Raw genomic sequence first — 23690 nt, 5'->3', positions numbered from 1 at the left:
TTGAGCAAGATCCAACAAGCACTAACAAGTACAAATTTTAATTTTCGAAATGCAAGATGGCCGCCCTTCAGATATACTTTTTTTCTGGTCAGTCTGAAAATGGAGCGTCACAAGAATGAATCAGGATAACCATCATACGAATTTTAAGACTGATCCATTAAATGCTTTGCAAGAAATGTCGATAACAAAATTTAACTGTCAGAATGACGACATCCTGGCTTTCATTCTGTTTGTCTGGTCTGTTTCAAAATTGACTGAGCACTACTAAAGTCCATCTCACCTGACCAAGATAATACAAATCAGTGGCTTTTAAAAACGATAAGAGTGAAAAAGAAGAAAAGATATAGAATCTCCTATGAAATCACGGGAGTCTCATTCTTATTTCATGCCAAAATCCGAGTGAGTTTTGTGACGAATGGACATGATAATATGTTGTTGGGTCCACAGGCACTCGAGGCCAGGATATTATTTTTTAAACATTGATTTTTGTTTTAGCACTCATAACTGACGTTATTTAAACGAAATATCAGCAGAATTCAAGTTTATGTGCCGGTTGACAAATCCGAGGTCCACGGTCATTAAAAAAGGTGTATTTTTAATGACCGTGGACCAAAAATCAATGATTTGTCAACCGGCACGTAATATCCCTCACGTAAAATGACGACCACGAACGGTTTTCTAGCTTACTTGGACCCGGTATCCTAAATATTTATATAACTAATATATTTAAATTTCCAACAAAGATTTTAATTGGTGAGTTTACTAAAACAAAAATCAATGTTTAAAAAATAATATCCTGGCCTCGAGTGCCTGTGGTCCGTCCGTCAACCTGTTCTACGAATCGCTAATAGTCATGCACGACTGAACAAAATGTTTTTACCAACTTTGGTATGATGTGTCCTTTGGAGGGGGAAAGTGGAACAAAATTTGTATAAATAGTGGGACCCGACCCCCATTGGCCTGGGGGCAAAAAGGTGAAACTTTGCAAGTCTTTTTTTGTAAATCCTACTCCTCCAGAAGAAATGATTGGATTTTGTCCGAATTTGATCTAAGCATTATTATTTGTGAAAGGAAATCAATTTTGTAGGTTTGGCGGGACTGGGCGGGGCCCGGGTTTGGCGGGGTCCAAAATCAACATTTTGTGAGGTTTTAAAGTGAAAATATAGAGGACAGTATTAACGGAGGAAACCTTTTGGTTGTGCCGTTTTTAATTCAGAGTGTAACGTTTATGTCCGTAATAGGACATTACAATCGATATTTGGCTGGCGTATCCAATGAAAATCGCTCCCGGATATATGACAACAACGACTTCACTGAATAACAAGCGTATTGTGTGATGAAACTTTTTTCTAAACGCTATGTTCCCTTCAAAACCCATAGTGAAAAAAAACTTATAATACTATATATGAAGTACACATACTAGACACACTTTCAGCGGTAATTCACCGATCTGGCTAGTTCGGTGTCTCTGAAATTCTGAAGTATCACCTAGTCATCGATTGCAGAATGACTCAACACAATAAAAAGACATTCTGTAAATGACTATAACTAAACAACCAAGAAACGAAACCTTTAAATTCGTGAGGTATTTTCTATTGAATATATACATTAATCAACCATAGAAAAACATACGTGACAGCAATCTTTCTACAAATATGTGCAAAATAACAGTACCATTTACTAGGGACTTATGATACAACTGACTTGGATAAAGATATACAACTAATTCTGTGGTATTAGAGTGGGATAAGAAACTAAGAAAATAGGCCCAGTGGTGACAGTGGCGTAGCCAGGATCTAAAGTTGGAGGGGAGGGCAAAAATCTGGCAACGCCTGCGAAGCCGTGCGTCGCGAGCGCCGAATGCGCGAAGCTTTGCCGAGGGGTCTGGGGGCCCTCCCCCAGAAAATTTTGAAAATTTTGGCTCCATTTCCTGCATTTTGAGCGTATTTTGAAGGAAAATAACGGATTTACACGTTTCACAAAAGTCACCTCTGGGACAATTGGGGGGGGGGGGGGGCAACTCAATTGGGGGGAGGGGGGACAGTTGCCCCCCCCTTGCCTACGCCAGTGAGTGGTGACTCCTCTGGTTTTAGCTAGTGTGTTTGTTCACTGAGCCGTGAAGCCTTGAAGTCTCCTCTCCTTACTGCTGTTATCTAATCTTATCTGCATGTGCCTCAACGATATAGTTTGTGTGGGCTTGACCAGAGAGTGTTTGTCGGCCGCTTGAAGTGAAGGTCATTTTCTCAACAAAAATGATACCAATGAACTAAAGTCATGTATAATAAAAGTTACATGAATCAATCGGAAAATTACTCGGCTTTTTAATTCCATCTGTTTAAAGATTTTTTTGTCTTTTTTTATATTTCGGACAGATAGTGGCATACGTTGAGGATGGTATTTCATCTGTATATAGCTTAAACATACATTTTGTTTGACAACTATCAAAAGTTAACAGAAATTACTTGTCACAAAAGTGAGCATTTGATAAAATGGTTTTGCTTTCTATAACAGTTTATTTTGAAAAGACAGCAAGGTTAATTAACTTGAATTTCTTCTGCAGTGTTACAAAAAGATAAGGCAGTTTCTTATGCCTATATATCATACGTTCATGCATTTCTAAGCATAAAACTTACCACTGTTATCTCAAGGATGTGTTTACCTCATTTTCTTATGTTAGTATCACTAACGCATATTGATATTGTTTCGATGAACCCTATTAGTCACTCTCACTCAATACCGTTATTTGTCTCGCTGTCCTGGGCTCTGCCTGTATTATTGGGCCGTGACTTCCGGATATTAGCGCTACCCAAGTAACAAAAAAACTGTCTGACTTCCAGACTTCTGGAGTATGGATTTGCGAATACCATATTTTTGCCATAAATGGCCTGCTTTTGACGAAGTAGTTACTGACAATCGCGGAATAGAATTCTGGAAAGTTCATTACTCGAGGAATTAAAAAGGACAATAACAAGGACCGGCAGGTAGATATACTGATTTTAATTTCTCCACCCCACTAACAACACTGTCTGTACAGACGCTCGTGTTTTGCAGTTGTCTGGAAGTGTATGTTTACTGAAAGCCCTGATGTACTATGATATGTAACAGAGTCCTCGGTTGGGAATGAATCATATGCTTAAGTCCATGATAGTAGTTGAAACTGTGCATGATAAAATATTCCTTGATGTATTCCTACTTATGGTACACACACTGATCAGTAAGTCTTGTAAGTACATAATCCCTTTTGGGACTTGGGAGGGGGTTAGCAAGCACTAGCCTAAATATACCGTTCTGCTAGAGAGAACGTCTCTTTAGCTTAATCGTTTAATCTTTGACTAGTAAGTCTGAGGCCCCGGGTTTTTATTGAGACATAGAAATTTTAAAAAAATGACATCTGCTACAATACTCCTCTATAAAATTGACAAAAGACACACTCATCCCAGCAGATGCTAGAACAAGACCATTTTCGTTTGTCTGTCTGACTGATTGGATAAAGGTTGTTTGTTTTTGAAATAAGGTTGGACTTACTGATCTCAGTTTGCTTTCTGAAGAGCTTCGACTTAGCATATCGAGGCCTGTATTGATATTTGCAGATCAATTCAGATTTATGACTGAAATGTTACATCTATAGTTACAACAGACCTGTTTGTCTGATTACACAAACAGACCTCTAGACATGTGCCTCCTTTCACATTCAAACATATAACATTAGTAAAATGGAATCCCCCGCATTTAGCAATCAAACCCTCTCCCTACCCAGCATCTACATAATTTCCAACATGGATTGAAATATATAAAGAAAGAAAGAAACCCATTATACTTATAAATCACAGGTATCTTAGTTCTAGAACATATGTACAAGTTTAAGAATGAAACTACCTATTTTGATAAATGTAACATTTAGGTATAGATAATTATCTTTATTTTTATTTCTAATTTTTCAGACATCATGGCTGTAAATGTACACATACATTCCAAGTTTGGGGAGCACTTCCATTCCAGTTGGGTGCTAGAAGACTGTGAAATGATAGCAATGCCTAGTGGCATGGATGGATTTTACCAAAGACTTATCACCAACAAGGAGGTTAATGAATTGCCACTGCAGGCTATCAACTTGCGGGGTCCAACTCTCCCAGACTTTGACAATGATGGAGTCAGTGCAGATGAACAAGAACATTTGATTAATGCTTTACTGGGATCCCAGCTTAATTTAGCTAAAACTGTATGTAGTTTATCCAATTTTTCAAAGTCTCTTTACAAAAGACTTGTGGTTCTACAGAGAATATACACAGCCGTGTCTGTCAAACACCACAACAAATTTTGCCTCACGTCTGGCGTAGATAAATCTGAACTTATTGGAGGGATGCGATCAGGAAAAGTGTTTGAAAAAACAGAAGGTGTTGCTTCATGTGTGTCAGAGTCGCAGAGAAATACAGCTTTGTTAGAACTTGGTGTTAAAACAGGGTTGAGTTTGCTGTTTTCACTATTAAAGCAAAATTGGATGTTAGCTGGAAAGTTGCAGCATTTTTGTATATGTAATGATATTCTACAAACTGCCATTTCTGTTGTATCGTCTTTTCCACCCCTTTCTCTTGCTAATGAAGCAAAGATTACTCATCTAGGTATTGAATCTTTGAACGAAGTCAACAAATTTTTACGACAAGCTGCTAGTCCACAGTCTGGAGCAGATTTAGAAGGACAGCGTCTTGCATCAGAACTTATGATCTCCCTGGCTGCTCAGCGCGGCTCACTTTGTTATGTGCTTGATTGGGTGGATATGGCACTACACACGTCTGTAACAGTTCTCTGTGATCAGAAAGGAGAGGAAAAAACAGAAGCTGGGAAAATCAATTGGAAATTCTTTACCGATATTGTGACGCAGATGATCAAATCAGTGGTATTAATGAAAACATTTCTGTCCAACTTTTCTTTGTCACAATTTCACAAGTACAGTTGTATTAACATATACTTTAATACATTAATTACCATACTTATCTGTTATTTAGATATAGCCCATGTCTGGTAATAAACTTACACATACTGTTGTACTTACAGCAGAAATTCCTTCAGATATTTTGTATGCATATCGTTGTTCAATGAACCCTTCATGTTTTTCTGAAATTTGTAATGTCAACACATATATTTTTATTGTCTAAAGGTATCATTAGGTATGCGCACAAGGTTAACAGCATTGAATAATTTACTGTGTACTTTAATTATTTTTAAAAGGGAGGACCACCGACATTGACTTCAATGTTTGCAAGAAACCCACCAGTAGACCAGAATGGCTTAGTCCCTCTCTACTTAGCTGCAGTTGTACTTTTGGAAGAGGTAGGACTTGAGTTACTTCCCCTAGTCTAAATGATCTGTGAACATATGCTGTACATTGCATGGAATTATGTTGTCCTTTTGGTTTGGCCGTGAACTTTTTTTTTTAAGTGCTAGTAGTCAAAAGCAAGTATTTTTGACCAACAAAACTGATTTTAGCTTTCAAACACAAAATTACTGGCCTCAGATGCAGTGATCAGAAGTGAATTCTGTTCCCCTTGTTCAATCTACAAAGTTTATACCTTGTGAAAAAATCCCCTTTTTTGATATAAATTGGTAAATAACTGGTAACATTTCCAAAAACGTAACAGAAAATATTAATTTATACAACCATAGATTTATAATAGCAGTACTATTTACAATTATATTTGATTATTTGCTATGTAATCTGATATTGTCTCTCTATTGTGATCTTGGTGCAATAGATTCAACATTGTAGTAGCTTATTTGTTTAAGATTTATCACCGTGTGAACAGCCAGGGTCATTTTGAGATTGTGTTCCCTAGTAGTAGTTAGTGGCCTCTACCTTGCTGAATAAGTTGGAGGTTCTTAATATGTTATCTTAATCAAATAGGATAAAGAGTCCTGGAAGTATGACCAAGGTCACAACCAAAACGCATGCTGGTTCGAGATCTTGGCTTTTTCATGGTATTGTTGTTTCTCAGAAAACGTATGGTGTCCATATGGCGTGAGTACATGTGTATATGGTGATAGGTCCTGTCCCCTTCTTTTTATTTCAGCTTTACAGTTTAGCTGCAGATTACGAGAGTAATTGCTGTCTGGGCCCTGATGAGAACTCCAACAATTCATTGACTTCTAACAGCAACAACAATATGGGCACTGGAGCTGGAGGTAGCTGTGAGGTTTACATCTGGGGCAGCAACAGCAGTCATCAACTGGCTGAGGACAGACAGGAAAAAATACTAGCACCAAAACAAGCCACATCTTTTAAAGAGTGTCAACAAGTATGTACCTGTTTTCCAACTAACAATATTTGGCTGGGAGAGTTATCTAATACCATACGACTTAGCTAGATCTGTGTTATCTTGATATGATTTCATGAATCTATAAAGTAATAAGTGAACCAAATTCTTCTGTTTATGATAAACCTCAGATTGTCAGAATAGAGGCTTCTGGTTGATTATTTATGATGATACCTGTCGGCAGTATTAAATAGTTTTCCATAGGGATAGTATATCTAGTTGAAATATTAATTGCAGTTGCAATTATCACATCTAATGTTTTTGTACAGATCGAGGCAGGTCAGTTCTGTTCATTTGGAATACACACTGATGGCTCTATCAGTGCTTGTGGCAAAGGCAGTTATGGACGACTAGGTTTGGGAGACTCCAACAACCAAACAACACCCAAAAGATTAAATTTTGAACCCAACAGGAAAATAAAGAAAGTCTCATCATCGAAGGGATCTGACGGACACACACTGGCTCTGTCAACTGATGGAGAAATATACAGCTGGGGAGATGGTAAAAGAAAAAAAGTGTTTGATGCAAGGACACAACTGGGGTGGTAGGGGAGAGAAAAAATGTGTTGTAGGGATAAAGCTTGGGTGATATTGGAGAGAAATGGTGTTGCAAGTGTACAGCTCAGGAGATGGTTGTCGGTATCAAATTTTTAAGAAGAGTTGAGATAATTTTTTATTAATAAAGCTTGGGACAGAGATAGAATTGGTGAAGGTGGGAAGAATTTGTATTTATAATTATGTCTGCTCAACAGGTTCTTTGTGGTAGCCCAAAATCTTAACCATGATTTGATTGTATGTTTTGTACAGGAGAGGAAGAAACATACTGTAGATTATGTAAAGGTTAGCTTGTAATAACAAAATGTTGATTATAGTTTTCTGTACAGTGATCTTGCACTTTATTTGGCTTTGTTTACAGGTATTTTTCTAATATATCTAATATGTCTGCTATAGATTACAGCATTTTGGATTTCCAGTAGTTGGATTCTATAATTGAGTATGTGTTTTGATTTTGCAGGGGATTATGGCAAGCTTGGTCATGGCTCAAGTTGTACAGTGAAATATCCTAAGCTTGTCCTAGGACCATTGGCAGGGAAGGTAAAGGCTGCAGATTTCGATAAAAAAAAAAAATAAAAAAAAAATAAATATCTAGTTCTCTCTATGTACCAAATGTAAATCTTAGTTTTGTGTATCACAATAATTTCTGTTTTCTAGGTCACATGAGACATAATTTGAAGTTACAGACAGCTATCTTGAATTTTTTGAGTTGATTAAATGTTTATGGATTTTTTTCTAGAATAGGAAAGATGAGTCCCTCCTAAAGAAAAATAAAGAAATGAATACAAAACCTTATAACAATACCTAAGCAGATTAAGATATTTACATTGTGTTAAGGCCATAGGATGTATCCAATTTTACAGATTGTGAAGTGTGTAGCAGCTGGTTATAGACACAGTGCTGCAGTTACAGAGGATGGGGAACTTTACACATGGGGTGAAGGGGACTATGGCAGACTGGGTATGTGTCTCAGATTTCTTCTCTACCAATATATGTAAAATGTAAAGTAAGAAAAAATGAAAATAAGCACCAAAGCATAATGATGCTTGAGAAGAGACTTTCCCCCTCGTGTGCCACTTACAAGGTAAAAATAAGCAGGAGGAGGTGGAAAGTCATAGCAAGTTTTCTCTTTCCCTTCTTCACTCACAGGTATTTAGTTAAATTGGAATTACTACAGATTACTTTGTAATTATCAAATCATTTGTTATGACCCACTATCATCTTAATTTCACAAAGAAGTATTATTGGGTGTCTCTATTTTCCAAAAGATTGTATGAAAGACACACAAGTGAATAGCACCCTTTAAGATAAATTTAGATACATTAGAGCCAAACAATGAATGAAACTGCATCAGAAAGCCATTTCATCCTTTTAGGAATGATCAGTGATGTAAGGCCCTAAGTTTTGAAGCCTAGGAAGTGACTAAAGACAATTCAAAGTTACAAAAAAAAAAAAAAAAAAACTGTGTACACTTCATGAAAGAAGCAGTTTTGTGGGAGTGTTGAATCAGTATTAGGGAATTAAGTGAAGTAATAAGATTTCTTGATTCTTTAATGGTCAAAGTTTGATATTTTTTATTAAGTACTACAATGATATATGTATACTGCAATATATTGGTCTTAAAACAAGTCTACCAGTAGACAAAATCCAGTTCTTACTGTTTTTATGTTGACCAGAGGCGTTGTGATTTCCTTGTCTCTACCTCCATTTTGCAACACAAATTTGTCCTATTTTTCACTTCTGTGATACTGTCTATTTGGACCGGTGTCTGAGTAGTGGAAATTAATGTGTCATGTTATCATGCTGATAACTCATTAATTTTGATAAAGTTTAAATTTGAAAATTCAGTCTTACCATGAAGTAGATACATTTAGGTTAAATTGCATCACATTTGATGTCTGTATTACTTTTAAAGGTCATGGTTGCAGCAACAGTAAAAGTTTCCCTACACGAGTGGCAGATATTTCCAGCGTGGGTCAGGTCAGCTGTGGGGGCTCCCACACCATGGCTGTCTCTCAGGATGGCAAACATGTCTGGTCATTTGGGGGAGGAGACAATGGTTTGTATAGTGAACAGACAAAAATAATGTGTATTTATTGAGAAATAAGTTTATACAGTTGAAACCACATAATGTCATGTCAGTTAATGTCACTTTTTTTACGAAAGCTTTCCGGGCTTTTTTAGGTAATGCTTTGAGTTATCGAAATGAAATTTGGCATATGGCTTTTTGTTGCAAGGGTACAGATTATGTTCGATTCCCGGCTGTCTGTGACCCTTTTTGGAAGAGTTATGCCCCTTTCAACTTAGAAAATTTCCTGGGAATATTGTTTTCCGGACTTTTTTGGCTTATGGAATTAGGTATCAAAATAAAATTTGATAAATGGCTTCTTGTTGCAAGGGTACAAATTAAGTTTGATTCCCGGCTGTCTGTGACCCTTTTTGGAAGAGTTATGCCCCTTTCAACTTAGAAAATTTCCTGGGAATATAGTTTTCCGGACTTTTTTGGCTTATGCTTTGAGTTATCGAAATGAAATTTGATAAATGGCTTCTTGTTGCAAGAGTACAAATTAAGTTTGATTCCCGGCTGTCTGTGACCCTTTTTGGCAGAGTTATTCCCCTTTCAACTTAGAAAATATCCTGGGAATATTGTTTTCCTAACTTTTTTGGCTTATGCTTTGAGTTATCGAAATGAAATTTGGTATGTGGCTTCTTGTTGCAAGGGTACAGATTAAGTTTGATTCCTGGCTGTCTGTGACCTTTCTTGGCTGAGTTTTGCCCCTTTGAACTTAGAAAATTCTCTGGGAATATTGTTTTCTTGACTTTCTTTGGTTATGCTTCAAGTTATAGAAATGAAATTTGGTATTACAACTTCATGGTTGATCGTTGCACATCCAGTTCAGTTTCTGGGTGACCGTGACACTTCATGCAGGTGACACATACAGTTCTGAGCAACACTTGTTTTCCTATATACTCGTTTTTCAGGTTATCAGCCACACCAGTATATAAGCTGCAGAGCCGAATTTTTCGATTTGATCCACAAATAAGCCACACCCTTATTAGAAAGTGGTAACCATTACATTGACCAAAGTTGGTTGGTTTAACCGCTATAGCTTTGAAGTAACCTTGAAAGTCCAGAAGATATGATCAGTGATTAATTATATCCACAAGAATGTTATATTTTTTTCAATTTTCAAATCATCCTGTATATGATTGCAATGAGTGTTCTAGATGATCTGTTTCAGTCACAAACACAAGATAGGCAGGTACTCATAAAAAAACTAAATACAGCCTCGTATTGGTTGTACCGGTACGCTTCCTGGTTTTTTTCATCTTTTTTCCATCTTGCTGATTTTATTTTTCGTCCACATATAAACCACACTTTTTTTCCTCGCGGGTCGGGTATGCAATTTATAATCCAGAAAATATGATATTGTATGTAATCCAACATTTGATGATGTCACTTCTTTTCACATGGACATTGCTTAATATCATTGATATCACTTCATTTTGACAACTATCACAAAAACACCTACAGGTAAATCACAGTTTAGTGAGGATAATAACTATGGATTTATGCCTTAAAGGCCATGCATCACACCTGAACAACTTATGTAAACACTGTCACTGCCCTACTAACCAACTTTTACTCTTCAGATCCAGCTAGGTTCAGGGAAATCTGGTGCATTTGTTTTTTGATTGACAAGTGCAAACCAAGTGTTAGAATTTGTTTAAAAAATCCTTTGTCATTTGGAACTTTTCATGATGGTTAGATTATTGTGTGAGAGGGCGCCATGCAGCTAAACGAAATGTCTTGAAAATGAATCTTTGGTATGCATATTTGGATCAATTTTATAACGAAAAAGCTTGTTTTTCAAAAGACATGATGAGAAAGTAATCAAACATGAGCAATAATTTACTTTAAATTGTGTTTGTTTCTTTTTACAATGACCCAAGGGACACCAAACCACAGCATGTCAATGTCATCATTATGAGTGGCACTTTAAATTTCCGTCAACACACTTCCTATACAAAGTTTAAGATGATGTTAAAACAACTTAATTTGAATTTCATGAAATTTCATGAATTAATTAGATATAAAAACATATATAAAACATGCCCCAAAAAGCTTCATGGGGCTGCTTATGCCTTTGCTGGTATTGTAATCATCTTTCTGAAATGGGTATGTAACATATCTTATGGAATTCAAATTGAAAATTCATTTGGTCATATCAAAACATCGATGTTGTTATCTTTCATTAAATCATTTATTGCTCAAATTATTGTCAGCACTGGCAGGGTGACTGTCAGAGTGTAAGGCCGATTTCACATAACTTGTTGAAGTGGTTTAGACAGCTTGGAATTCTTCCACTATAACCAATCATACTTACACTTGATGTTGAAAATGTTACACATGTAAATCTTGAAATGCACAGTTTCCAAATTTTTTTGTGAAATATAAAGTAAGGAAAAACATTAATGATATGTTCCAATTTAACCTATTCTGAATACTATAACATTTCAGAAACATGTACATGCACCAGCCCTGTTTTATACGGAAATTCTGGAAACTAATGATATTAAGCTATTGAGATTTGAACAGGTATAGCTGGCTGCCCCCCTCTTCTCTTCCTCAAATTGCATGTGCCAAATCCAGCCTCATTTCTGATTTTAGCCTCCCAATTCTTTGAAGATTCAGCTGTTCAAGCTGTTTTAACCGCTCACTCCAAAGTAACCAATTTGTTATGTATCAGATAAATATTCAGTCGCCATTTCTGTCAGAGGTTTGTTTGTCTTGTAGGAAAACTTGGACATGGAGACACCAACAAGCAGTACAAGCCAAAACTGATTGAAGCCTTGGCTGGTCTTTACATAAGGAAGGTGGCCTGTGGGAGCCAGGCCTCTATGGCACTTACCTCGACTGGTCAGGTGGGTAACTGTTAGATGGCTAGGCAGGTAATCAAATGTTTTTATCTGTATTCTGTATAGAGGCTTCATGTGTAGATATTACACAGCAGAAAAAGGGGGAATATCCAGGCACAGGAATCACACAGAGATAAGAAAATATCTCCATGAAATCCACATGATGCTGTATAATTCAAAGATGGTGCAAAAGACACATGAGAGAATAGCAAGATTTAATACAAATTTAGATAATTTACATGTTACAATATTGTCAAACACTGAATTAGCCTGTATCATACAGGTTTCATCATTCTAAGATTCATCCTTGTGCTAAGGGCCCTAAATGTTAAACCTAGAAGGTAACTAAGGAAAATGCAAAGTGATCTACAGAAATGTCAAAATCTAGATGGAGAGGTGCTCAAGTCCCATAATTCAGTAAATTTCTTGAGTTGTTATGAAATAGATTAAGGATCAAAATTACTTCAATACAGATTTTAGTAGTTTTTAAGGTAAAGACAAAGAATAAATTTGATATATAAAAGTATAGTTATATCTGAAGTAACAGCATTAGTTATATTATTTTGGTGTTTCAGTTGTACGCCTGGGGTTGTGGGTCCTGTTTAGGTTGTGGATCTGAAGATTTTACTGCCCTTCGCCCACGTCTAGTGGAGGACCTTCAATCAAAGAGAATAGTAGACATATCTTTTGGAGACAGTCACTGTCTTGCACTCTCACATGGTAAGTCTGTTAGAGGACTATCTGACATTTATAGGACGCAAAATGAAGAAATAGAGAAAAAGAGAACCAATTTCATAGTAAAATGTTATATGATGAAACTTAATATTTTGTTCATATTTTGATTTTTTTTGTGACTCAATATTAATCCATAAATGGTAATACTGTATCCAAAGAAGTCCAGCTTCCCTTACTTTCTCTGATTACATTTCATGTATTGAAAGCTTTTAACACAGATTTTTCCATGCATATATTACTATGAATCTGTATTAACAAGTCATGTGCACTGATGTTTAGCTCACCTGGTCCAAAGCACTGGTGAGCTTATACCAAAAGGCAAAATGCCTGTCGTCTGTCTGTCTGTTTGTCAACTTTTTCTACAAATCGCTATTAGTCATGAACGTCCAAGTGTATTTCATCAGATATGGTTTTAAGCATCTTTGTGGGAAGTTGAGCAAATTTTTATACAATCAGTGGGTCAGGACCCTATGGGTGCTGGAGGGATGGGGCCCAATAGGGGAAATAGAGCTAATTCTTTAAAATTCCACTGCTGCTGTAGGAATGATTAGAATTTGCCCAAATTTGGTCTGAAACATTCTTTAGTGATGGGGAAATTGTATAAATGGTGGGTCTCAAGCTTCCAGGGGTGGGAGGGGTTGGGCCCAATAGGGAAAACAGAGGAATTCCATTAAATACTTACTCCTCCTGTAGGAATGATTGAATTTTGCCCAAATTTGGTTTAAGGCATTCTTGCGTGAAGTGTAATCAGTTTTGTATAAGCTGGATCTTGACCCTGGAAGGGGTAGGGCCCAATTGGGAAAATAAAGGAAATTCTTAAAAATCTGACTACTTTTGTGGAAATAAATGAATTTTGCCCAGATATGCTCTGATGCATCCTTGTGTAATTGCAAGTCATTTTTGTATATGTGATGGGTCTAGGCACTTTGGGATTGGAGGGGCAGGGCCTATTTGAGTGGAATTAAGGCAAATTCTTAAAAACACTTATAGGAATGGTATGAAGCATGAATTGTTTGTCTGACCCCCTGACAGAGGAGTGGGGCCCAATGGGGAAATAGATATGTATGTTGTGTTCTGGGAAATTTAGAAATCCTCTTCCTGTAGTTTGAACATAGCAGTTTCAGCCAAACAAAACCAGGTGAGCAATACAGACCCTATAGGCCTCTTGTTTTATATACATAGATAGTGAGGTATTTGCCTGGGGTAACAATGCCATGGGCCAATGTGGACAGGGTCATGCCCAGAGTCCGATCACGCGCCCTAAGAAGGTGTTAGGTCTAGAGGGAGTCAGTGTTCACCAGATATCTGCTGGTACCTCCCATAGTGTGGCTTGGACCTCCCTCCCTACAGACAGGTAAATATACAAATCTTTTGTTTCATGCTATCTTGATTTTCTTTATATCTCATTACAAAATAAACGTATTTTGTTTAAAGTATTTGATATTATTATATCTTTTCCTAATCTGCTAGTTTAAAAATAGGACAGTATTTTCCCTTGGAATCATGTTCTTTTGGACACCAGTATCATTGTTAGATCAAATATGGTTTACATTTTACACACATTCTTCTGAATAACCTTAAGGCCCAGGGTTATGAGTTTTGACCAGTATTATTCTGGAAAGAGGGATGATTACATTAAAAGAACTAAAGCTATATATCATCCTCATCAACTGTGCAAGTCTCCCATTCTTTTTATAAGCTGTAGAAAAATTGAGTAACACTATATTATGCTGCACTTTGTTCACAGACATGTGGTTGCATGGCATAGGCCATTTTGTGTGGACCTGCAGGAAGCCACATTTGCAACATTGAGATCATTCCTAGAGCACTACTGTGATGGCTTTGATCAGGATAAACCGCCCAAACCCTTTACAACCAAACAGTAAGTGTTAAAACACGTCTAAGTGATAGTGTTAATGAATTAATTTGGAAAATAACAAAGACAAGAAACAGCTGGTTTCTATTATGCCCTGGTAAATTTGGATCATCCTATAACAGATAAACACAGTTATTTAGCTCATTAGATAATAACTTCACTAATTTCTTTGGTACAAAAGATTCCTATTGTGATGTGGTATCCCACAAAAGTTTATACAATGTTATGCCTTTGATTGTTTCCCCAGGAAAACTTGTATTGAAGCATATTTAAACGCACCTCTCCAGGGAAGCAGATTTTGAGCATTCTTCCTGTAAATGTCTCTCAAGGGAATCATTGTTCTGTACCTTATTAGAGTATTTCTTTATTAAAGTCAGTTTTCCTACTAAGACAAACTTTTGGTTTTAGTGTTATGATTTTTAATAAATGTCAATGTTTACATTGCAGTGATCATCATCACTTCGTCCAGCTGTGTTTGAAGATGTTGGGTACCCATCTGTCACTAGCTGTAGCTGGAGGGATGACCAATGTGTTCCTCGGGCAGCAAGCTGCACCAATCAGAAACCTTCTTTTTAGACTCATAGATACAAACATGCCAGCCACCATACATGGGGTATGTTAATACAAATGCATAAATTTTCAAAATGGTGGTTTTTTTTTGCATATTACCAGTAATTCAGTTTAAGTTTTTGACAGCAATTCCAATTTAAACATATTTGAAAAATGGAAGGCATTTGAACTGTTTGAATCCCAAAAGGAGTCTTTGTTTCTGGTGAATCCTGAGCAATGATAGAGTTCCATAAACATTTTACATACATTTCAAAACTTATTTGCTTGTCTAGATCAGTTGGTGAGCTAATGTTACCATGGATTTTGAATTACCTCTACGTCGTTGCTAGAAGTACAGGTGATGACTCTTTTACAGATCGTAACAGAGACACTGTCTGTAGGAGCTCCACTGCTTCTACCTCCTCTAAGAGAGAGAATGGAACTTCTCCACTCCCTTTTACCTCAAGGACAAGACAGATGGGAGAGTCTATCACAAGGGCAGGTAAGGCTTCATTAAATTACAAAAATCAGTCTGATGTATACTGTGTAGTAGGGTGGTCAGATGGCGCAATGGTAACACACTTGCTTTTCACTAGCCATCCAAGGTGTGATTACTGCAATGGATATTAAAAGGTATGGGGTCACCTGTCAACCACATGGTTTTTCTGGATACTCCATATTCCTAGTAAGACCCATCGTGTGCTTCCATCCAGGCCAACAAGGGTGATTAATGTAAGATGGAAAAACTTGTTTTGCAATTGTAGTAAAATGAATTCAGTTTATTATGCTACTCGAAAAAACATTGTGCAATGTTACAAATTCAGGGCCTACAATCCCTTAATTACAAAGTTATTGCCCTTTGTTAAAATTTTGTATCTAGAGCACATATCTACTGATTTGTGTTAGTTGATTTTTTGTCACTCATTTAGCATACCGGTAATCACATTGATTTTTTTCTTGTAGAATATAAAAAATTACGTATATTGATAGCATACCATGTAATTTTTGTACGAATCGAAAATTTTCAATTTTCTTTCAAAGCAAATGCAGCTGAGTATCATCCTAACTAGTCTACAGGATAATGGTCACATTGCCTCCTTGCTTGGCTTCACCGAGTCATCAGACACGGGGGTGGTAGCTAGTCCTAGAGAGTCAGGCATGTCTGACCTACAGTTGGCTGCCATCCTGATGAAGACCATCCTCAGAAACCTGGCACATGAAACAGTAAGTTTCTACATAAGAAGTTAGGTGATAACGTCACCAGGTCTTTAGAACCAAAAGAGTTCTAGTACTGTAAAATCAGGTATTTTTATTGGGGCTCAAGGATGTATGGTAACTATTTCTCGGCACTGAATTTTGTAGATTAATGATGCACTCATGAAATCTACTTGTTAAAAAAAAAAATAAATAAATAAGGCCATGAGATATTTTTACTGTTGATCATTTCAAATGAAAGATTTTTCAGTATTCCATTAGACAATGGTACATATCAGTAATTTCAAAAGAAATAATATCAGATCCGATATTCACTCTGATATTACAAAAGTGAATTTCATATTAAGGAATGAATGTGATATTTCATTAAACATATTCTTTATAGGAACAATCTCTGAACGAGTATGAAAAGAATTTGGATAAACCTTTGGATGGAAATATCTGTCAGCGCCTGGCACCTCCTCACCTACACAGTCTGTTATCCTCACTACATAAACATCTACTGGCTTACTGTTACAGCAAGGCCAACAACGATCACATGGTAGGTATTTTCCTACTGAGAGAGTTTTTAATGCCCGGGCTATTTTATGGGGATATGTAGTGTTACCCATGTCAGTCCCGTCCTGTTTTGAATCAGTGTCATATCTTGAGAACCTCTCAATGGATTTGTTTCATATTTACTCCATAGTATCATAACACACAGTTCTACATCTGATCATATTGAGATGGTCATCAGTCAGGTTTGAAGAGATCAGAGGTCTTTTGCAAATTCATCGAATAATGATACACATTGGGGCAGAAGCATTTATATCTAACAGAAATTTTCTAGTCCTTTTCATTTTGACCAGAATTTTTATATGTGAAATAATTGTAATGGTTTTCTAGTAAAATTTAAGTACTTGAATTATTTCAAGACAGATAATGAAGAATTGATGTGAAGCTTGAAACAACTCTGTATAATTGTAATTTGTTTTGTGTTCAGATTGCACCAGCTATTTCCTTGCTACACCAGCATATGTTCCTCATGTTACCGGTGGCAGAGAACATTCTGGAGAAATCCTGTAGTGTCTTGACCAGTCACACCAACTCTCCACAACTCCTCAACTCTGTAGCAGGTATGTCAGGCTGTAGTGTGTTATGTGTTTTATTTCAGTAATAGAAGTGGTGGTTTTAATCTATGTTAATCATTGTTTGTGTGATTAATTACAGACATCCTGTACCATTCTCCGGCTGGTGCCATGCTGTACCACATGGTGCACTCTCTGCTGTTGCTGCCAATAGAGCGAGTTAATCCCCTCCTCCATGACCTCATGGCTTTGTTGCCAATACTGGATCGTCTGTGTAAAATGTTACCAATAGTCAATGTACTGGAGGCTATAGAACTTGAAGGAACTTCTGAAGGTAAGATTTGCAGACCTAGTCACTAGTCTGTGTGATTTATGTCTCAGCCATTACTGTTTTCATGAATATCCATGAAATAGAATATGACATAATCTATGGTATGACTATTGATGTTTATGACAGCCAAAATCTTTATTATTATTTTAAAGTTTTCTCAAACTGTTTAAACAAAATCTTGATTTTCAGTTTTATTAAACCTCATTAGATTTTTCTTGCTGGATTTGTTTATCATTTAGTTTGCCTGATCAATACTCTTTGTTTTTACCCCTAAGATTCAAATCAGGACAAAGGGGACTTGGACAAGTGGGTGTGGCTTGTTGACATGGAAAGGACATGTGCTACTCTGATTGGCCAGTGCCTTGGAGGGATGCTTGTTGGCGTAGCTCTGTCCACACAGGAGAAGAACTGTTCCTACTGGCTGGAGAAAACGTTGTTTGGGAATGGACCAGAGATCTCCTCTATTCAACTTGGTAATGTATCAGAGCTTTCGAAAGAGTTCAAAACTAAACTTATTGTATTCATCAAACTATAAACCCAGGTGACCAAGGCAAAGTCATTGATTGGGCTTTATACAGGACAACAAAAAAAGTTGATTTGCAACAGCAATATGTATTGGCAGATAATTAAGGGTTATCAGTGATAGTAATAATAAATTGTTTTATTTAAACAGGGTAGCATATCTAGACTTGCGACTAGTTTACAATAGGTCCCTGTGAAACACATATTTACATCAGCACATTACAGACGAGTACAAAAAATTAACATGTTGACATAACAATACATGATATACATAATGTATTAAACAAGATACCTCAGGAAGTATGGATAAGAACAGTTCATCATTCGGTTGCATAAAAAAAAACTAAAAATCAAATTAAATATCAAAAGTTTACTGTGCATAATAGATATGATTTATGAAATAATTAAATACACATTACAGAATCAATACATTACTATCACAGATGAGCCTAGAATTGATTTGATCAATGCCATTATGTACAGTAAAGAACAAATTAATGTGAAACCAAATGTTAAGCTGTTAGAAGAATGTAGTGTAAAGTATATCTCTTGAGAATTTGCATTGATCACAACAATTCCTGTCAAAGATGTCTGTTGTGGAATACCTGTCACTAAAGAGAATGGCACAATTGAATGTATGTTTCGTTGTAACACTTTTTGTTGATATTTCACAAACAAACAAAAAATGAACAAAACCTTTGAATTCTTCCTGTTTTTTCTTTTTTCTATAGAGAAATTTATCAGCAGTATACTAGAGTGTTGTCAGGGTCGGCGGACAGAGGTTACCGCCCTGGAACAGCTTGATCTTGATGCTGACACCATCTCGCTGGTAGAATTGTGCTGTGGTTTTAAGTGTGAAGTTAATAATATTCTATGGGAGACTATGATGGACCATGGTAAAAGTCAAGGTAAAGATGTCAGTCTTATTATTACAAGATTCAAGATTATTGACAGTTAACCCTTGGATTGTAGCTTGCCTCTTCAAAAAGGACAAATTAGAAAGTACAGGCATAGGTATAGCTATCTGCATTTGTGTCAAGCATTGATTTTTGTCAAGGTTTTAGTCACAAGTATCAAATAAAGTTTTGAATTGTGCCTTAGTTTGTAATTATAATGCTAGGGTGATAACCAGATATGTTTGTCAAACAGATAATTATCTAAATGTTTTATCCTGATATTCAGTGCCAGTTTACTTATTATCGATGCAGTGAAAACTAAGGAATTTAATGTTTGATCATAGTTGCCAATCTTTCGTATTAGGAGGGAGACATCCCAATTTTTTACCCAAATTTTTGGCATAATTTATTTGTAAATTCAAATTACTGGGTATTTTAAAGTTCAACACTCAAATTTTTCCACCAAATGGTAATTTAAACTATGTTGAATTAAAATACCATTACACATTCAAGTAAAGGAGGCCTATAAAATCACTATTCTGAGACTTGAAGTTTTGAACATATAAAATCTCCCATGAAAATTCTAAAATATTTTACAAGTATGAATGTTCATGAATAGTCTTAAGAAGAAACAATGCAATGGTTTGCAAATGCATCACTGAAGCCAAAATTGTTGTCGATTTATGTACCTTAACTTACAATCAGTAGGAAGTTTCAATCATATAATTCATGAGGATATTTTGAAAATTTGAAAGGTAATGTGATTCATCATTGACAGAGTTTGTTGATATTGGAAATTCTTAATATGTGCTAAACAATGTAATATTAAGTGATATAAACTTACAGAGTAAACCATCAATTAGTGACTGCACAGATAATGTATGATTTAATTATAGAATGATATAAGTATTTCAGTAGTGAAAAAAATATACTAGATATATTTACATGGTATAATGAATCTTATCAATGGTCCGTAATGTTTCTATTAAAAGTCTCTTGTGTAGATATGTTTGCTTATTTTTCACCCTCAGACTGGCACACAAGTGAACTGTCTGATGAAGCAGAGCTTGATACAGTTTCCAGATGTCTTCTGTCAGTCTTACTGAAGCATTGTAATCTCACTAAGATGGCTCTGCACAAACGCAGGTTTGTCTATTTAACATATACAGTCGAATCTTGTTATCTCGAAATTCAAGGGACCATGGAAAATATTTTGACTTGTCCGAAGTTTGGCTGAAACGATGTGTATAAATAAGGTTGACGATATCAGCTTCCTCACGTTGAGTTACGTTTAAAGAAGTAGGCTATGATAGCACTCAAACAGCATAGTTTAATCTGTTATTTAAAAACTGTATCAGTTTTTATGAAGATATACAAAGATACAGAAAGAAAACATTGGGACTTGAAAAGTATTTTGACTCAAGCAGAATATTTACTCAAGCATTTTTGAGATGAGTTTCAACTGTAAATCTTAAAAATTATTTTTAGAAATGAATCTGAAGAATTTCATTAAATACTGTAAATTTGTTAAACATTTTTACAGTGGATTCATTTACATTGATGTTGTGGATATATTTCATCAATGATTTCATCTGTTCATAACCTGTTAAATAATTATCAGTGAAGTTATTGAGCTATATTTATCCACGAAATCAAGTGTCCAAAAAATACTTAATGTAATTGTCAAATGTCAATGTGGTACAGAATTCGTCTAAACCAATTTCAGTACCATATTTTTTACTGGATCTGCCTATTATCCAGTTAATTAATTCATTTACATTTTAGCTTGTACATTAATAGTATATAATTCAGCTGTGCCAGTCAGAAATTACTTGTGATGTCATAATATGGACAATGATGTTGTGTGATGAAATGAAAATGGCTGTCTATGTTTGATTTTTCTCATCATTTGAATTTTTAAAACCTGTCAAAATGTAACTTTTTTTAGTTATGTGACAAAAAGTGTGATCAGATGTTTGGCTATTCAAATCACTCTGCATCCGTGGTCCGTCGTTGGTCATCCGGCCATCGTCCGTCCATCCATCAGTTAATAATTTATTTTTGTTATCGCTATTTCTTGAGAAGTACAGGATGGATCTTTTTCAAATTGCATATGTAGGTTCCCCTTATTCCCTAGTTGTGCCTGTTTGATTTTGAGTCTGATAAAAAATCCAAAGTAGCCGACATGCAGCTATCTTGAACTTTTACAATGAAGTCTGTTATCCCATTTTTTTTTTTTTGAAAAGTAAGATATGGATCTCTCTCATATTTTATATGTAGGATCCCATGTAGTTGTGTCCATGTAATTTTGGGATTTTACCATGATTTTGTATTGTGATTTTTACAGACGATGTTCACAGTATTCGCTGATTATGTGTACACAGTATTTTGGGCATTTTTTGCTTCTCCTGAGCTATTTCTGATTTCAGATAAAATGATTGTGTCTACAAAAGTTTTTGTATGTACATTACTTGTTAATAAATAGTGTGCTTTTTGTCGCAGTATCACTGGAACCCTAGAAACTATCTTCCAGCATGTGTTTAAAGTTAGAAGTCAGCTGTATGAAATCAAACAGATGAAGAGTTTGTCTAGCAGCAAGGTGTTGGAGTCACCAGTGTCGGATAAAACTCCCAAACATGAAACCTCTGACTTGTCACCAGGGCAAATGCCAGAAAGGTCAGAGGCTGCAAAAGAATGGTCTGAAACCTTGGAAGAGGAAGAGGAACAAGAAGACGATTGCTCAGAACCTTTGTCAGGTGAGACATGCATTATACGTATTCATATACACTGATTTTGTATAACTATTAGCTTACTTCAGAAATACTGCTTTTAAGCTGACTCAAAATAGATAGCCTTTCCATTGCGAAGTTGTGCCTAGCATTGATCTCACTAAGATAGGTGACAGGTCTAAATTTGGACCATGCAATAATGTCTGGTTTTAACAAGCAGTTGTAGATAAGAAATCTAGAGCACTTTGTATAGTACAAATCGAAATCATATGGTATCGTAAGTATCATATTATCATATCATATCATAAGTTGTTTATTAGCCAAGGCTTGTGTGCAGTTTCTTGTAAAAAGTTTGTCCTGCAATGTCCATAAAAAATATGAAATTGTTCGCCATCATGGTAAACATGTATGAATAGCAGAATGTCATATGTACAATCTATATTGCTGTAGAACATAGAAATCTGGCATAATACTCAGGATATACTGGCAGTTATTATCTTTTGAATGAATGTTTTATCATTTGTGAAAAATCACAGAAATGGAATCGAAAGCAAGTGAGTTATCTATTGTTTGGAATTCAATATTGTATAAGCTGCATTTTTTTAAAATATCTATCCAGTTGTAAGTCCAGGTTTGAAGTATCACAATAATTTAGTCATTGAAGACATTTAAAGTCAAATTAGCAATTTTCATAACCGCTTGTTTTTCAGGGTCTTTTGGTCTGTTGTTAAAGCAGGAGTATTGTACCATTTGCTATTGTTTTTTGGTATTTAAGGCAGATGAAAACAATTGCATGTTACTTATGATAATGAGAACATTTTGCCATAAATGTTTAAATATCAGTTTGAGAGATGCAGGCCCGTTAAGACTCATGTTTTAATAAGATAAATCAGAAATTGATTTGACGTCATTTTCACAAATGTATTAACTTTACAGATGATGAGGGGACAATAAAAGATTTACCACACACAATACGGGAACAATCTTTTGAGGATGCCTGTCTGGACTACCAACAAAGATGTCTGTTTCTGCTGCTAGGGGTCCGGGCTGCAGTCGCAGGTCAAAAAACATTTCTACTTTTCAACATCAACCATGTATTTTTAACAATATAACTTATAAGATGTCATTTACTATATATATCAATAACTTTAAATTTATCTAATATACTGTGTTAGACCATATATTATGGTGTTAAAATATTCTCTGTTTGTTCACTTTTATAGCCACACTGTTTTAAGAAAGGTGAAAGAGAATAAGGGGTAGGAGAGCAGACATGTTCGTCCATCTGTGGCATCACATGGGGATATGTTATTGTTTTCAATTTGAGTGAATTCCTTTCAATATTGACAATGAGTTCTAAGGTCAAAGGTTAAAATACCCTTTTTTTGAACATTGATATGCATTGGAGCTAAGGCATTCATGTCTTAGAGACATTTTCTAGTTGCTTTATCTCATTATATGTTGTAGAAAACATTTATTGCAAACTAGTTTATTGTATTAATTTTGGTTACAGACACACCAACCCTGTCTTATAACGATACGTTCTCTGAGGAAGAAGATACACGTTCCAGTAGTATGTATCTTATCTTATTATCTTATCCAACTCTCCGTTTTCATTTTCCAGCCTTAAATTGATGACTCTGTGCTGGAGTCTACCTTTTCCATGGTTTTAAGTGCAATTCTCAGGATGCTGATGATGTTTTTAATAGCTCTTTGTACTGTTTGTTGTCCGTGTGGTATTTGAAGTGTTGGATTACGATTTGTTTCTCTGTCATGAAGCTTTACACCTGGGTATTCTTAACAAATTGATCATCAAGGTCTCACAGAAAGTTTTGCATGTGTAAGGTGACCCTTCTCTTTGTTGTCCTTGTGTCCCCTTTGTTGTCCTTATGTCCCTCTTCATCATCAGAACTCACCTAATTAACTTCTAGCCAAGAAAGATTTTGAGTTAACAACTATTTACCAAAAGATTTCAGGCTCTCAAAGTT

At 35.8% G+C, this 23690-nt stretch overlaps 1 protein-coding gene across 1 annotated transcript in view; it reads left to right on the top strand.

The window, feature by feature from the left end:
• Positions 1–3946: 3946 nt before the first annotated feature.
• Positions 3947–23690, top strand: part of LOC132548979 (probable E3 ubiquitin-protein ligase HERC1) — a 68958-nt gene continuing 49214 nt past the window's right edge. The window contains exons 1-22 of the mRNA XM_060212881.1: positions 3947–4894; positions 5227–5328; positions 6066–6290; positions 6578–6809; positions 7323–7402; positions 7726–7822; positions 8778–8921; positions 11661–11788; positions 12358–12502; positions 13700–13871; positions 14265–14399; positions 14841–15006; positions 15319–15444; positions 15984–16166; positions 16543–16698; positions 17140–17272; positions 17367–17558; positions 17849–18028; positions 18809–18985; positions 20005–20119; positions 21476–21729; positions 22639–22761. Of these exons, the coding sequence (XP_060068864.1) occupies positions 3947–4894; positions 5227–5328; positions 6066–6290; positions 6578–6809; positions 7323–7402; positions 7726–7822; positions 8778–8921; positions 11661–11788; positions 12358–12502; positions 13700–13871; positions 14265–14399; positions 14841–15006; positions 15319–15444; positions 15984–16166; positions 16543–16698; positions 17140–17272; positions 17367–17558; positions 17849–18028; positions 18809–18985; positions 20005–20119; positions 21476–21729; positions 22639–22761 (4213 nt within the window). The remainder of the gene's footprint in view (positions 4895–5226; positions 5329–6065; positions 6291–6577; positions 6810–7322; positions 7403–7725; positions 7823–8777; positions 8922–11660; positions 11789–12357; positions 12503–13699; positions 13872–14264; positions 14400–14840; positions 15007–15318; positions 15445–15983; positions 16167–16542; positions 16699–17139; positions 17273–17366; positions 17559–17848; positions 18029–18808; positions 18986–20004; positions 20120–21475; positions 21730–22638; positions 22762–23690) is intronic.

The sequence above is a fragment of the Ylistrum balloti genome, unplaced genomic scaffold, assembly GCF_031769215.1.
Source record: "Ylistrum balloti isolate Yb309-2 unplaced genomic scaffold, AGI_CSIRO_Ybal_v1 Utg370038, whole genome shotgun sequence".
In the NCBI taxonomy this organism is placed as follows: domain Eukaryota; kingdom Metazoa; phylum Mollusca; class Bivalvia; order Pectinida; family Pectinidae; genus Ylistrum; species Ylistrum balloti.
This window is presented reverse-complemented; position numbering and strand designations above follow the sequence as displayed.